At 37.1% G+C, this 16,422-nt stretch overlaps 1 protein-coding gene across 2 annotated transcripts in view; it reads right to left on the reverse strand.

Annotated features, from left to right (window-relative positions):
- Exoc4 (exocyst complex component 4) overlaps positions 1–16,422 on the reverse strand; it is a 711,678-nt gene that overhangs the window by 601,423 nt on the left and 93,833 nt on the right. For both annotated transcript variants that reach the window (XM_034519115.2, XM_076913572.1), the window contains exon 7: positions 14,892–15,066. In XM_034519115.2, coding sequence (XP_034375006.1) covers positions 14,892–15,066 — 175 coding nt within the window. The remainder of the gene's footprint in view (positions 1–14,891; positions 15,067–16,422) is intronic.

Consider the following 16,422-nt stretch of genomic DNA (forward strand, 5'->3'; position numbering starts at 1 on the left):
GTCCCATGTAGTACCCTAACTGCATCCCAGCAGCCGTAGATATAAAACCAGGAAAAGGACGAGAAGATGAAGATTTTCTCGTGCTTTTTTGGCTGTCCTTAAGTGTTTACTTCCAAAGAGTTCTGTGCTTCATTGCATTCCTATCTTCTTCACTCTGACCCTGATAATGTTTTCAAACAAACTGCTTCACACACAGTAAGATGGCACTTATATATGGTTGCTAAAAATTCATGCAAGTGCTTTAAATGAGCCAACCCCTATTTGGGAAGTTTGTTCTTGACAACTGTGGTGGTTAGAATATGCTTGTCCCATGGAGTGGCATATTAGGTGTGGCCTTGTTAGGGTAGACTTTGAGACTCTCCTTCTACCTGCCTAGAAATCAGCGTTCTCCTGTATGCAGTCAGATGATGATGTAGAACTCTCAGCTCCTCCTACACCATGCCTGCCTGGATGTTGCTATGCTTCCTGCCTTGATGATAATGAACTGAGCCTCAGAATCTGTAATGCAGGGCCAATGAACTGTTATCCTTTATAAGAGTTGCCTTGGTCATGGTGTGTGTTCACAGCAGTAAAACCCTAATTAAAACGCCCATCTACAAGGAGGTTTCATCATCTTCAACCAGTGCCAAGTAAGGAAAAAAGGTGAGTGTGCCTCTGCTTAATCACTAACAGTGTAAACACAGAGGCTGCTTTGTTAAACAACCACACAGGATCTTGTGTTTGAATACCTAATGTGCAGCTGTTGGCACTATCTAGGTAGGTTGAGAATTGGGGTGATGAGGGTCAGGTGGCATGGCTGGTAATGTGGGTCACATCTGGCAGGACTCTGAAGACTGTAGTCAAGAGTCACTTGCAACCATGCTATCTACATCCTGATCGACCAAGATGTGAATAAGCCATATTACAAGCTCCTATGGTCACTAACCAAGCCTTTGCCATGTGCCATGTCTTCTCATCATATTAAACTGTACCATCTGAAACTGTGAGCCAAGATAACTCTCCCTTCCCTCAAGTTATTCCAGTTAGGTTTTGTCACAGCAAAAGAAATGCTGAATAACAGAACAACCATGTCAAAATTACTAATAAACAAAGGCTAGCCAGGCAGCTTTAAACTGAGGCCTCAGAAAGAAATGACCAGAAGACAGTGATCCAATTCTAGCAATTTCCTTTCATACAGTAACAACGTTTTCAAGTCTCCCTGTCTGCACAGTGCTTGTATTAGAAAGAACACTGTCAGTAGGAGCCTTTTTAAGCTACATCATTTGTAACATTCCCTTGAAGCTTGAAATTAAAATTTCCTTCTCTTACCAATGTAGTGCCTTCCCATTTGGCAAACATCCTTTAGATTCCTGCATCTCTAATAGAGCTAGAAATTAATGTGACTTTTTTTTTAATTCTTTGACTATGCAAAATAACCATCAATGGTGTCAGCATGCATCTGTCCAGTTGGCCAAGAGTTATAATGAAATCCTTACATTTTTATAGTACATGACCTCCTCTCAGAGGACCACAAAACCCCGTCAAACCTTCGAATCTTACTAAGAAGTAAGACCTCCACACCACTCAGCAGCAGCTATGCCTCCTGTGAAATGCATGCTCTGATTAATTAACACTTACTCCAAAGAACTGCAAAATAGAGTCTCCAAAGGTTCTAAGGAAAGACTTAGCACAAAGTAGGCAAATACTTCACTGCAAGAAATGGATTTAATTTAGAACAAATAAGTTTCACTTATGGCAAGATTTAAAGAAAAAAATTTTTTAGTAAATTTAAGAAAATCAAAATTTTAAATGTCTTTTTCTAAAGAATAAAGGAAAATCTTGGATAGTTATTTTAGCCTAACTTACTACCAAATGTTTTACCATCTTTCCAACTGTATTGTCATCATCATGATAAAAATGATGCTGACCCGTGACTGAACATCAGTTACATGGCAACAATCCCATGACAGTCTCAAGTAAGGCTGTCTGACCAGTAGAACCTTCTTATAAGAACTTAACTACAGCCTATTCTGAGAGAAAACAGGAGAACTGGCCTCCTATAGCACACTTTCAGCTTTAGGATTCTTGTGCTTTATATTTTTAAGTCTACAAAGTTCATCACATTGAAAGAGCATTTCAAACTCAATTTCATCTTTGCTTGTGAAATACTAGAACAAAATACCATATACTGGGTATAAACAATAGAAATATAGTTCATCACAGTTCTGGAAGCTGGAAAATCCAAGATCAAAGAAGCCGCAAATCTACTATTTTGTGAAGGCCTGCTTCCTGTGTCACAGCCAGCCACATTCTAGCTGTGATACCATATGGCAGAGGAAGATCTCTGGGCCTGTGAAACGGCACTGATTCCATCCTTGAAGACTCTACTCTCAAATACCTAATTCCTAAACAAAAGCCTCCACCTCTCAATACTATCACATTAAAAACTAAAACTAATCATATGGATATAAGGGAAATAAAAATACAGTTTGTCGTAAATCTTAAACCAGCCAATCACAGATACATGCTGGGCATCTACTTCTCAATGACCAATCCAGTATTTAGTAGATGCATACTGCATGGCACAACCTGAGTCAAACTCACATGGGGAACACAATAAATAAATTATATCCTCATCTTTCAAATGACCAATTGGTTTAATTAACAGCTGATCAGCATCCATTATTCCCAGCAAAACAATGGTTTTATTTTAGTGGTTGAGGTCTCTTGTTACTCACAGCTGATTCTTCAGCTCCAGCTGACCAGACACCATATTTTCTTTACACAAATGGCCCAGTAGACGCTTTGCTTCCCTCTGAAACTTTACAAGGCAGGCTTCAATCATCTACACTGCTCTTAACATTCTTATCTTTCAATCTCTTAAAGAATAGTTCACCAAGCTCTCAACATGCAACATTTTTTCTCTACCAAAGTTCCAAAGTCCTTCTGCAATGCTCCCCAAACAAAATGGTCAGGTCATCACAGCAATATCCCACTATCCTAGTATCAACTTGTCTTAGTTAAGGTTTCTATTGCTGCGAAGAAACACCAAGACCAAAAGGCAAGTTGGGGAGAAAAGCTTACACTTCCAGATCACTGTTCATCACACAGCCTGCGTTCTTACAGAACACAGACCCACCAGCCCAGGGATGGCCCCACCCACAATGGGTTGCCCCTCCCCATCAATCAATAATTAAGAAAATACTTTACAGTCCTGCCTACAGCCTGATCTTATGGAGGCATCTTCTTAATGGAGGGTCCCTTCTCTCAAATGACTTTAGCCTGGGTCAAGTTGACATAAAGCCATCCAGCATAAACACTGAGAAAGTAAAAGACATAAAACTACCATGGTCCTAGGAGGAGGATACAACCTTTAATCTGATTAAATTTGCTTTAAGGAAAGGAAATATGAGTATGTCAAATGAACACACTGCTAAAGGCAAAAAGTTCACATGGCTCCTGAAAGGAACTGAATGACTCAGGTAAAAAACCAGAGGACTGGATCACAAGAGAAAAGATGCTCAAGAATGAGGGCAAAACAGCAGGATCCAGATACAGTAGAAACAAAAGACAGAGCTGTATTTGGGTAATGGAAGGAAAGAATGATTTAATTTGAACACAGCTGTACTTCTTGGCAAGTACAGGTACGCCTGCCTGACAGCAGACTATGCAAACTGTGGAGATACTGAATGCTGAGCTAAGGAAACAAAGTGTTCCACATAGATTGCAGAGTGTAAGCAGTGAAACTAAAATTCAGTTTGTACTCAGTGTCCTTTAATAGACAATGCTACTACTACAGACAGTCTGTAATATATGCCATCATCATATGGGAAGGAGTCCAGAGTAGCAAAATGACCACACTTCCACACAATAGATTCTAGGGCACACAGTCTGCAAAAAATCTTTCTCCTAAAAGCAAGATTCTGGGGAAAGGGAAGAAAATGAGAGTATCAATCTCCTTCCCTCCAAAGTTCTCTGGTTCCCAAAGCACCTTGAAGAGGCCAGGTAGCAAGCCCCATTGGATTATGAGATATCTTTAAGAAAGACTCTGGTCTAATATCAGCACCCCATTCTACTAAACTTAGCTACCTTCAGCATAGACCTAGTACTGTGTCCAGATGGAGGGAGCCACTCCATAAAATCAAAAAAAAAAAAAAAAAAAAAAAAAAAAAAAAAAAAAAGCTGCCAGGTCAATCCAACAGCAATAAAAGTTCACATTTTTAAGCCCATGTCAATATGAAAAATCATGTAGAATATGCTTGTGTATAGAAAAATAAGATGTGAAATCCTTCCTGAACATACAAGGTAGAGTGATCGCAAAGAATCAGAGAAAAGGTACGTGAAGAATATCTAGAGGAACACTAGCCTATTTCCCTATGACACACAATCAGTTCTGTCAAAAATCAAAAGTCCAGCATAATTCAACTGCATTTCCCCAGGAGGATGTTCTATGGTCCAACAGTTTTGCTGCAGAAATACACCCTGACATTCCACTAACAATCTAGATTTCTTAATTTCTCTCTGCTGCACAGGCTTACCCTATTGTGAGAGGTAAATAATTTCTCCATTTCATACCTGAATTTCTCAAGATTACTACAATGAATTATTCAGTCCATATTTTTCATAAGCTTAGTATATGTATTTAAATGTCCCATCAAAACACCAAGAGCTATATCACCTGTTGTTCTGTGTCCCTCTTATTATCCTATCCAACATGGCCAAAGCTGATGATCTCCTGACCAAAATAGAGCTGACCATAAACTAGTCCCTTTTTCATAATTTGTTGTCTGTGAAAGTATATATGTGATCTCTGTAAGTCACTATTTTAAATATATTCAAACTAGTGAGGAATCAAACTCTTGTTAGTGAACAGCTTTTCAGGGACATTATTCCACTAGCATCTCCCTATCTCTGAAAAGGTTAATGCATTTTAATGGCACACTCACTCCCAATGTGTCACTTCCTGTAAAAGGCAGCAAAGTGCATCCTATCTGACGTCCTCAATTACTGCCAATGCTCTGTCTGGGACTCTCACCCATTTGCCTATCTTCCAGGAACACACATGCCCAGTACTCAATGCAGCTTTCTGGAAGCCACATCTTGAGGACTGGAAGAAAGGAATGATCATAGCAGCTCAGTGATGACAAGCTGTTTGGTGCATCATAGCCAGGAATAGTGCTGGCCTTTTTCACTGCCATATCACGCTGCTAGCACCTATCTAAGTGCTGTTGTTCATCACCCCCGTGAGGCTGAGTATGTAGTGCTAAGGCTTCATCATCTGCTGTGCTTCATTTCCTTCTGCTGCAGGCCGAATCTTCCCATGGAATCATGGCCAAAGCATAGATTATGTAGCTGTTCACTTCATATTTTCAAGACCATACAAAAATTTCAAGTAGCTAATATGAAAAGTTGTATTCCACTCTCTTATGAGCAATTTCTTGAAATTACCAACAAGTAATTATAAGAAGGCCAGAATTCGATTAGAAAAAAGTTGTACTACAAATGTCATAATATTTTCAATATAATGTTAATGAGGATAAAAAGTAAAGATGGATTTGAACATAACTATTAACAAGGATTACCCTTTTTAAACTTTGAATTAAACTTGGTAGATTTGGTGACAAACATCTATTGTGCCATCTTTCTGTAACAGTCAAAAGGTATTTAAAGACAGAGGAGTAACTGTCATGCACTGCCACCACTTTTATGCAGCTTAAGAAATATTTTAGAGGAACGTTTTCTTAGAATCCTCTCAGTTAGTAGTGACATGTTTTTATGCGCACAATTTCTAAATTCTGGTAGAACAAGAGAGGACATCAAAAAACCTGTCAACAGTCCCTCAAGGTAGGGAGGTCAGACAGGTGAGAACAGGAATTACAAGGCAAAGAGAGAACACTAGGTATATGTAGTCCCCCAGCCACAGGGCCTCATATAGATACTGCCTTCTTACCACTTCCAGGCTAACTGGATCGGGGGCATACCTCCTCCAAAAGGAATCAGTCTAGATGCACAAAGAAAGCACCAGCGTCTGGAAGATGGCACCTGAGCCTAAGTAGCATCTACATCCATGTTCCACATCAGTCGCTAGGATACAAGCATGTAGCAGAAAAAATAGGAAACTGCAGAAACTTCCCAAGAAGCTCCAGCCTCAGAGACTGCACCGCTGTGTCAACCAGAGAGCTGAGTCTACAGACTAATGTAAGACTAGTCCACACTCACGCTTCCATTTCAACATGCCCAGCTGTATGATTTCAGCTATTTTCCCCAGGCAGACAGACACTAAAATCTGTCCCCCACCCCAGGCTCCCATGCCCAAGAGCTTATAAGAGTTCTACAGGTTTATTTTTCAGTACTTTAACTTAAACAAGTACGAGCCACCATCTTTCTGACCCTAATTCTCAATCACTTGCGTTAAAATCCCCACAACTTGAGGAGCTTCTTGTGTTGGGGTCCATGTAAAGAGACTGTAGAAAGCCATTTGTCCTTCACACATGTCTCTAATCACTATCTCCTTTCTTTTTACCTCCCAGTCTTTTCAGGTAACACACTGACTGAACTTAGCTTCTGACTGAGATCTCTCCACCCATTTTCTTTTCCACTAATTTGGTGTGAACATTACCGCCAGATTAATCATTCAGAAAATATTATTTTAGACATATTAGTTATTTAACAACAACAAACAGTCTTTATCACCATTAATAAGGTAATAATGATACCTCAAATCTAATTAAACCTGATCAAGCCTTTATCTTCAAGTTATAAAGAAAAAGAAAACAGTAAATAACACTAATCAATCAACAATAGCCAGGCTACAGGGAGTGCTATAGACTGAATGATCAAGTTTAACTGATAATACCAGGACATGAATAATAAAATAGAATAGAAGGAGAATGTATAGACTCAAAGCCTTCAGAAAGTCAGCAACCTACAGCTCAACTTCATTTGGATCCTGAATCACACAAATAGAAAACCATATAAATATCACATGTAAACAACAGAAAATGTAAACATTACTAAATATTTGAAAAAGAAATTTTGTCTTTAGCTATGATTAGATTATTATAAAAATATTTCTTATCTTTTAGAGACATTGGTACGAGCTTCTTATTAGTATAAAAGTGAGATTAATATTGTTACTCCCATAGGCATTGTGCCTGTATTATACATTTAGGAATACAAGGCTTAGACCCAGTCCTTCTTTAACTTTTTAACTTATTTGAGATGGTCAGCCTGTGAGTTAAGGGCCTATAGCAAATTCATGGCTTTGAGTTTATTGTTAGGGTATTTTCCATACTTTATTTAGAAATAGCTGAGAGGAGTTAACAGACAACTGTCCAGATTACCTTACATGGATAGTTGGTTTTCAAAACACCAGAAGTCCACAGAATTGACGTTACAAATATTTCTGTATTAATGTTCATTTTGATTAGAGACCTGTCTGCTCCTGACAGCTTCCTGTCTTGGATTCTAAGAAGAAATTGAGCATCCTTGGAGTTGCTCCAGTTGTGGTGAGACAGCCACTAGACAAGAATTGCCTCTTTCCATCTGCAGACAAATTACTGTCCAGAAAAGGACACACTTGCAGAACAGTCGACTGATTATATCTGCCTAGACAGAGTATTCAGCCCTTAATAATTCTGCAGCACTAAGTTCTGTCAGATGGTCCTGGGCCAAAAGTCGGAAAAACAGATGCTCCAACGTTATGTAGTAGAGGGAGTGTCCAGGTGTTCAGAGGTCTCTATAAATTGGCTAAGTTTTAGAAGCTATGCTTTGTGCTTCCCACAATTATAGTTAACTCAGTCATTCTGGATTTCTGATGGGGTTGAAAACTTATAGTCAGTCTCATAGCCAATCCTGGCTATTTATTTGAGAGAAAAGATTTAAGAGGATGGTTTTCAGCTGATATTCATTCTAAAGCCAAGAAAAAAGCCAGGTTCAGAACTAAGACTTGTAGTTAGGAGAGATGACAGAGGTTCTGTTTAGTCAACAAAATGATGGACTGGGTATTAGGTCTATCTTGCACTTTACTGACACAAATTGGTATAGTTATGCTCTAATTGTATTTTGAGAGAAAAGTTTTATTTTAATAGGAAGGGTGATACGCAGGAGGAGCTAAGGTGGGAGGAGCAAGAAGAGAAAGAGGAGGAGTAAGGAGAGGAGGAGGAGAAGAAGAGGAGGAGGAGCTAGGTGATGAGAGAGAGAAAGGGGGGGAGGGGCATGAAGGCTGATGTTCACATGTCTCTGCCAGTTAAAGATAGCTGATATATCTAGGTTGAGTATAGGGTTACACTTCTGATTGATATTGAGCACTACCAAACTTTAGAGCCTTTGGTTAACATTAAAAAAATTGTATAAAAGCAAAAAGGAGAAGGGGGTATGGGATAAGGGTTTTCTAGGGAGGGGAAATGGGGAAAGGGGATGGCATCTGAAATGTAAATAAAATATCCAATGAAAAATAAATTAAAAATAAAAGAAAAATAGAAAAAAGAATAACCACAGCTAGTGCTTAAAAAGCCAAATCCACCTGCCCAAAGATATCCATAGAATCCAAAATTGTCCTGTCCTCGATTTTGTGTTGGTTGGTTGATTGATTATTAGTAGTAATAGTAGAAATATTGTTTTAGAGAACAACTAACTATAACACCCATTCACATCCCCAGGTTTTACAGTATATTCACTTACATACACACACACACACACACACACACACACACACACACACACACACACACACAAATATATATATAGTACTTTAACCCGCTCTGACCTCATCCTTCTATGGTCCGCTTTAGTATTTGTGTACATACTGAACATTTTTCTGTGGTGCCACAAACTGTTCTCAGTTCTTCTTGATTTATTTTAATTGCCTTGCAGATCAAAATTATTTCTCAAATTATTTAACGGGAAATGATAGAAGAAATATCTTTTTACTCCCCCCCCCAAAAGAAAAAAAAGACCTGAAAGAGAAGGTAGGAATACCCACCACGTAGAGTCATACAGAGGAAGCAGAGGAAGGGACTGTGTAGGAACACAAAGGTGCCAGTCACATACTGAAGTAAGAATCCTGCTCATTCTAACCAATCCACATTGCAGATAGAGCAGCCAGGCAAATGACCACCATGGAATACTTTCATGACATCCCAACTCACTAAATTGTGGGAAACAAAATATGGATGATTGAAGCCACAAAGTGTGCAAATTCTGTCAGCACAAACAGTGAATCAGATTTTAAATAAACTATCACAACGGTCAAGAAAACAGATACATATGATTCCTCAACAATTTAAGAAAAAAAATTTCAAACCAAAACTTTTAAAGATAACTAATTCTCTGTTCTCTGATAGAAACGATCACTGTGAGTGAAGATCCTGCCTGTTGGCTCACTTCATACAAATTACAGGAAAACTCCTATAGCATCCTATTTTAGCTCTTACTGTCAGTCAGTCATGAGTACACACGGTTGCTCAGGCTTGGACACCACTTGATGAGCACATAGCAAGTAGGAGCTCCAACAGGATCTTGATTCAACTTGGCTTTAAATGCTTCATCCTCTAAAGACCCCAGATAAAAGCAGACAAGTCTGGTTTAGGCACAGAAGACCGATTTTAATCTGTCTGTGGTTCTACAGGTCAGGATACAATTCTGGCCTAAGTGGGTCTTCATGGGTATCTAGAAATTACAGAACAGACTTAGAATCAAATCTACCAAATCCAGGTGTCCCCAGCCAAGTGTTTATTTTCTAAAGTATATCTCAGTATAATAGTTGTCTCTGTTTACCCCAGGTTTTATTGAGCACTGAATACTCTAGTACTTTCCTTGGTATCTGCCACATCTGTGCAGACCCTAAGCTATCTCCTTGGCTGCCCATCATTTCTGCTATAAGAATAGGTAGTAAACACGAAACATGTGCTATTCAAATTGACTGCAATTTAGAGGAAAGTTTGTGAATTGTCTTTCAAATATTAACTGAATTGTATGCCATTCAACTCACAGCAAAACGAAACAAAACTTTTTAAATAGAAAAATCATTCTGGAGAAGCAGTCTCTGACTGACAGCTTCACCACACTATCTAAATAGTAGTAAGGCAAAACTTTCAAGTCTGAGAAATGAGGAAATACTATTTCTGAATAATTTACTCATAAATTATGTGGCTAAAATACTTTGAAAGGCTAGCTTCATTTTAAGGATGAGAATCTTCACTTAGCAACAAAACCTAAGAATAGCCCAGTTCCAGCACTATATTGAAAACAGAAATAGTATGTCTCCTTGAAAATCCCCTCTAGGTCATGATCAGTACCAATAATGTCATAGATTTTCTTCCCTGACAGCCAACTCCAAGCTCTCTCCAGGAGTTTAATTTTATCACTATTTAAACATTAATGCAGAAGATACCAAAGTAAAATGACTTTACATTCTACAGAAAATGACATCAAGATGCTAGAAAAGCAATGGCTTGTTCCAGGAGTCACCATTAGTTGTAAAAAGAATCCTTGGGATCTACTGCCTCAGACACTATTAAGTTCACCAAAGAATTACACATTCAGCCAACAATGGTAAAATAGACAGTTTTGTTTTGAAACCAGATATTAAAAACTTCCATCTTTTCAGAATCATAAAGCTAAGGAGATGAGATTACTTAGAGCAACCCTCTTCTTTTCTCCTTTATGTAGAATTTGATAAGAAATGAGTACTTTCATGTTTTTAGTGGACCCCAGTCTCACACACTTTTATATGTGCAGCCATGGGTATGACAGGCATATCACCAAGTGGGTGACATTTTGGAAGGAGAGTTCTGCAACTCAGAGAGGTAAGAACATGTTTTTCTATTATCACAGTTTCAAAAGAGTGCAAAGTCGAAAAAGGAGTGCAACGGTGTGTGGTCATGAGGCTGACACCTTGTTACTGTGATACCTATGGCCTTGTCTTTTCACTGTCTCCAGACACAAACATGCTGAGACAAATGAGCTTCCAACTAAAAGGCAGGTTCTGCCACCAGGGGATGCCCAGGTTCCAGCAGATTTATTTAAAAGCTAAGAATCTTAATCATCTCCTCCTCTTTCTTCTCTTCCTCCTCCTCCTTCTCCTCCTCCAAGTTTTAATGTTTAAAATTTTTTTAAATTTTTAGCAACAAACATTTTCCATACCAAAGCTGGAAATTAAACTCCAAACATGTATAACTCCATTCATCATGTTATCTTACTTTCATTCATACTTAAATGCAGATGTCTGCTATTTTCAATTATTTCATGCTTCAATGGTAATTTTTCACCTAAAGATCATTCTTCCAAGAAGCATATGAAAACCAAATTGGCCCTATGTATAAAATTCTACATGGAAACTAAATGAAACCTCTTCCATACTTCCATATCCAAAACCTGCCAGAGAGGCAGACATTGCCGAGACAGGGACGGTGACTGTGTTAGAGAATGTGAAGTAACTTCATAGATTCAATATTTCCTTTTGGAGTAAAAACAATGTTTCAAAACTAGAGTGTAACTGTGGCTGCATAATTTCATGAATATATTGTAAAAACTATTCTTTATAGTTGACCTTAGCCAACAGGCTGAGAAGCAATAAAACCTGTACTTTAAATAAGTAAATTTTGCAACATTTCAATTGCATTCCATTAAAACTGCTAAAATATATCACTCTATAATGTAAAAATACAAAATTCAAATCTCAATTTTAAACTTTGGAAGGAATAATACACTTAATAATTCCGAAATACCTACTGTAACAATTTATACATTTCAATATTAATGCCTAAACTTAAGTTGCTTCATTATTATCATCATTTTTAATATGAATTTTGTTTTTAAGGGTGTAGGAAACACACATATTTGATAAAGCCACTGTAATTAAAGGAAGACATGATAGCTTGTTTGTCCTGCTCATAACTTAAATTAGCTCCTCATCATGGCAGAATTAGGATCATTTCATTGTTGATGAAAACTTAGAAAGATTAAATTAAGTTGTGCAAAGACAGAACCCATTTATTGCAGAAGCAGATGAATTTCTGTATTTGCATGTATGGCAATGTCATATTTAAATGTCCTATACTGAACAACTGATATAAATAAAAATAAACAGCCACATTATCTACACTATTGGGTCATATTATAAAACTACAATATATGCAATAGATTACATAAATTGGTGTATGTTTTTCAAAGAAGTGTGTGTGTGTGTGTGTGTGTTTCTGTGTGTGTGTGTGTGTGTGTGTGTGTGTGTGTGTTGTACATGAGGGCAACAATATAAACTAATACAATGTTAGCAAAAGGCAAATTTCAACATAGAGGCAAATGGGTAGTCTTTTATTATATTTAAAACTTTCCTAGAAGTTTAAAGTTATTTAAAAGTTCAAAAAGTAATAAAATGAATCTATTAAGACTGCTTGCCTAGATCTTGTTCTTGTTCACTTTTAATCTGATATGATCTCTGCCAGTTAAATGAGGTGTTTAGTCATTTATATTAAATATAATTGTATACTTAGTATAAACACTTTTATTTGTATCCTAGCCACACCATCTTTATTTTCTTCTTTATTTTTCCTTTCTCCTTTGTTCTTTTTCTTCCTTTCTTGATTAATCAATTTTCTTCCTTTCTTAATTTTTCAGTGATCAATTTTATCTCCTATGGTGCATCGATCTGTTCCTCTCTAGAGTATAAAATTCACCATTTACTCCAACTGGTGATGTTGTCATTGCAGACACAATTTTTTTGTTCGTTTTTGTCCTGTATATGAGTCATGCATTCAGATTTTTGCATGGTATTATAACTGCATGCTAGTCATTGTGCATATGTGTCATTTTTGGGAATCTGACTCTTTTATGTTAGTTAACAGAGAGTTCAGATGTTAGTCAGTTACTTCATAAGTGGATCAGCTCAATTCAGGAGGAACTTTGGGGGTGTATTGTATGAATTAACCTTTTCTCCATGATTAAAAGGGCTATTCCTAAGGCATAAAGTCACATCTAAAATGATGAGATAGTTTGCCAAGTTCCCTCACCATTCCTGAGCATTTGCATATCCTTTCAGAATCTCCCATCAGCAATCATTATCACAGTGGTTGTTTCCTGCTAAGGTCTGTGGAACATGTTTGACCAAGGGCTCAGCCAACTCTGTGCTAACTTTCGAAGGCTCCTTTTACATGTAATTTTCTCCTCTCCAGTACTCTGCACTTCACAAATTTCAGAAACCTCTACATCCTTGAATCATCTGCTAAGATAATCTTTTGTACTTCATTTCTCATAGCTTGAAAAGTACCCACCAGAGGAAGAAAGAAAAAAACTGGACCTAGCCGGGCGGTGGTGGCACATACCTTTAATCCCAGCACTTGGGAGGCAGAGGCAGGCGGATTTCTGAGTTCGAGGCCAACCTGGTCTACAGAGTGAGTTCCAGGACAGCCCAGGGCTACACAGAGAAACCCTTTATAAAAAAAAAAAAAAAAACAAAAAAAAAAAAAAAAAAAAAAAAAAAAAAAAAAAGAAAAAAGAAAAAAAAACAACAAAAACAAACAAACAAAAAAACCTGGATCTAACCTCACTTGCTCTCTGCTTTCTGCTATTTGACTTGAGTCCATTCAGATTTATAGCTCCTTACTACAAGAGGCAATTTCACCCTGGCCAGAACAATAGGTATAGAAATCCAACAATATTTGAAACTGCAATAACATGTTAATAACATAAAAAGTATATTTTATTTCTAGGTAGCAAAATTTCTATAAGCAAACCAGTATGGTATAACTAGCTCTGACCCACAAAGATATTTACCAAATACACAAACATTTTTCAAGCACCTACTATAGGTACATAGTAATTGACATATTGGTAAAAAGAATCCAGAAAAAGTGGAGTCAATCCATTTAAACTGAGCAAATGTACATCACCTCACTCCCAAAAATAAGTCTAGAAAATGAGTTACTAAAAATCAATATTATTCAATCTACCAGGAGCGTGCATATATTCTCAAATATGACTACAATTTGCATTCATGATTTATTTATCACTGCAAACATTCCCATTTTCTATGCAAGTGATTTCATTCCAACATAGTTACATTTTTCAATTCTCTACATGTACTTACCTTTTTTAATACTAAGTAGATATTTCCATTTCTATTTAGTTATGTCAAACTTATTTTGGCTAACTCTTAATTGCATTTCTAATTTTCATCTGGCCAAATCAAATATATATTGCTGGCAGAGAAAAAAATATAATGCAGTTTCTAAATGCCATGTCAGCAGTATCATATCAAACAGTACTATAATTCCTTTGATCTTCAACAAATGAAAGTGATACACTTCTAACCACAGATTTATTTTCATCTCTCAGAATAAGCTCCTGACCTGTCATTTAATCCAATGCCTGAAAAGGTGATTGTAAGAAAATAGTAAAATTAAGATCAGCCATGTTCATAAAATAGCTTTTAAACATTTTAATATTTATTATCTCTCCCCCACATACACTTGTTCTCTTTCTTTTAAAACAAAGTCTCATTTCATATGCATGGCCAGCAATTAAGTCTGTATAAATCCCAGAACAGCCTCAAACTCATGACCTTCCTATATTAACCACCCAAATTTTGTATTAGCTAAACATATGACTAATTTCAATGAAGGAAAAAACAAATGAACAGAACTCCTCATAGAGTATGTCTTTGAGTGCTACATATTGAAAACCAGCTCTTATTCTTAAAGCCTGACCCTCCCTGCAAAATAATAACAATAATAACAACAAAAGTTCATTAGAAGTCCTTTGAAAGACGGTAAAAATTACATCATCTCCTTTCACTGAAAGCATTATTTACTTATCCAGTTGTGCTTCCTCAGGTAGTAATCCAGGGATCTGTTTTCTATTGCTCTACACTGTTGTTCCCAATCAAGATGTCAGCTTCTGTACGAAGGCCTTACCTGCAACACATCCTGGATCTTCACCCACACATCTGCCATATCATATAATTTGATCTCTTCTTGCTGTGTTAGCTGGGTCCCAACAGAGTCCTGGAGGTACCCCAGGACCACAGAGTGTGCAGTGGCTACAGCATTAAACTTATCAAACAACAGTTCCAGCAGTTCTAGAAGTAACCTGTGGAAAAACAAAACAACAAAATAAATACCATTTACATAAATCCATATCATCACAGAGGAATGGTTTACACTGGCCTGTAAGAAAAAAATCATCAGCTCTAGTGAGAAGCACATTGCAAGGTAAAGAGTAAAATTTCACATTCCAACAGATTTGATTTGGAACAGCTGCATGATCTAAGCAATCTTCTAAATGTATCTACTCAGATTACTGTCACTAAATGATGATGACTTAAGAGTTTATAAATCCATTGTAAAATCCCTAAACCAGCAGCCTAATAAACACAGCTCTTTTTAACATATTTGAAAGCATAGAATTGTAACTATTCTATTTTCACATAGGAGGTCTCCAATGAATTCTGACAAATTTTTCAGACAGCAGTTCAGATGCCATACAGATTATGATATTCAGTAGCAATAAATGGAGTGCTTTGGTAAGGACACTAATCCTGTTAGTCATGGGAAGCTGTGCTTTGCTATCATTCAAATGCATAGCCTAAGGTGTAGGTGAAAAAAAAATAGACACCTGCTAAGCAATCTGACTTTCACTACAGGGAGCAGCTTAGGCATTCACATTATCTCATTTATCATAGTGAGATATGCTGGACACATATTATTACATCAATTCTATAGACTCAAGGACATAAAATGAGGTTGCAAAGCAGCTGGTCTCAGAACAATAGCTGATTTCCAAGCCAGTGCATTTAGCCATCTACCTCTCACTACCATTCTAGAATACAGATCTGTACAGAGATTTCTGTCATGGATACAAAGTAATTCCTCTACACTGAGCTTTACAGCTTTCCTGATCACATAGCCATAGAATTACTTCCTGCTCTAAACTTGGAGAGTAGTTTTAAAGAACTTACTACATGTGGTTTACATATGTACCTTAACAAATATGAGTCACATTTATCCTTATGCAGGAATTCTGCCTCCCCTGTCCACTATTATTTTTTCAGATTGGATTCTACATTATATATTGCTATACTCAACAATATGTAGAAGATGGTTAGGAAATATTTGCTGAATAAATTTAATGACTAATGTGAGCTGTACATTTCTATGTGGCCAGATCCTGAACAAACTGAAAAGTCAACTTGCAAAGTAGAACAGCAACACAAAGGTACTTTACGGTGATGTCAATTAACAAGACTTTATTGCCATAAGTGGAGGCTACAACTGTAATCTCACAAAAACGCACAGCATGTTATCTATTCCTATGTCTTCATTATCACCCAATTGTTTTAATTAATGTGCCAATGTGACAGCCCATAACTATCCTAGGATAAAACTCTAATATCTATTTGACACTGCAATTTCAATGAGAGATAATCAATAGAATTTATGTAGTGCT

The sequence above is a fragment of the Arvicanthis niloticus genome, chromosome 15 (genome assembly GCF_011762505.2).
Source record: "Arvicanthis niloticus isolate mArvNil1 chromosome 15, mArvNil1.pat.X, whole genome shotgun sequence".
Classification (NCBI taxonomy): domain Eukaryota; kingdom Metazoa; phylum Chordata; class Mammalia; order Rodentia; family Muridae; genus Arvicanthis; species Arvicanthis niloticus.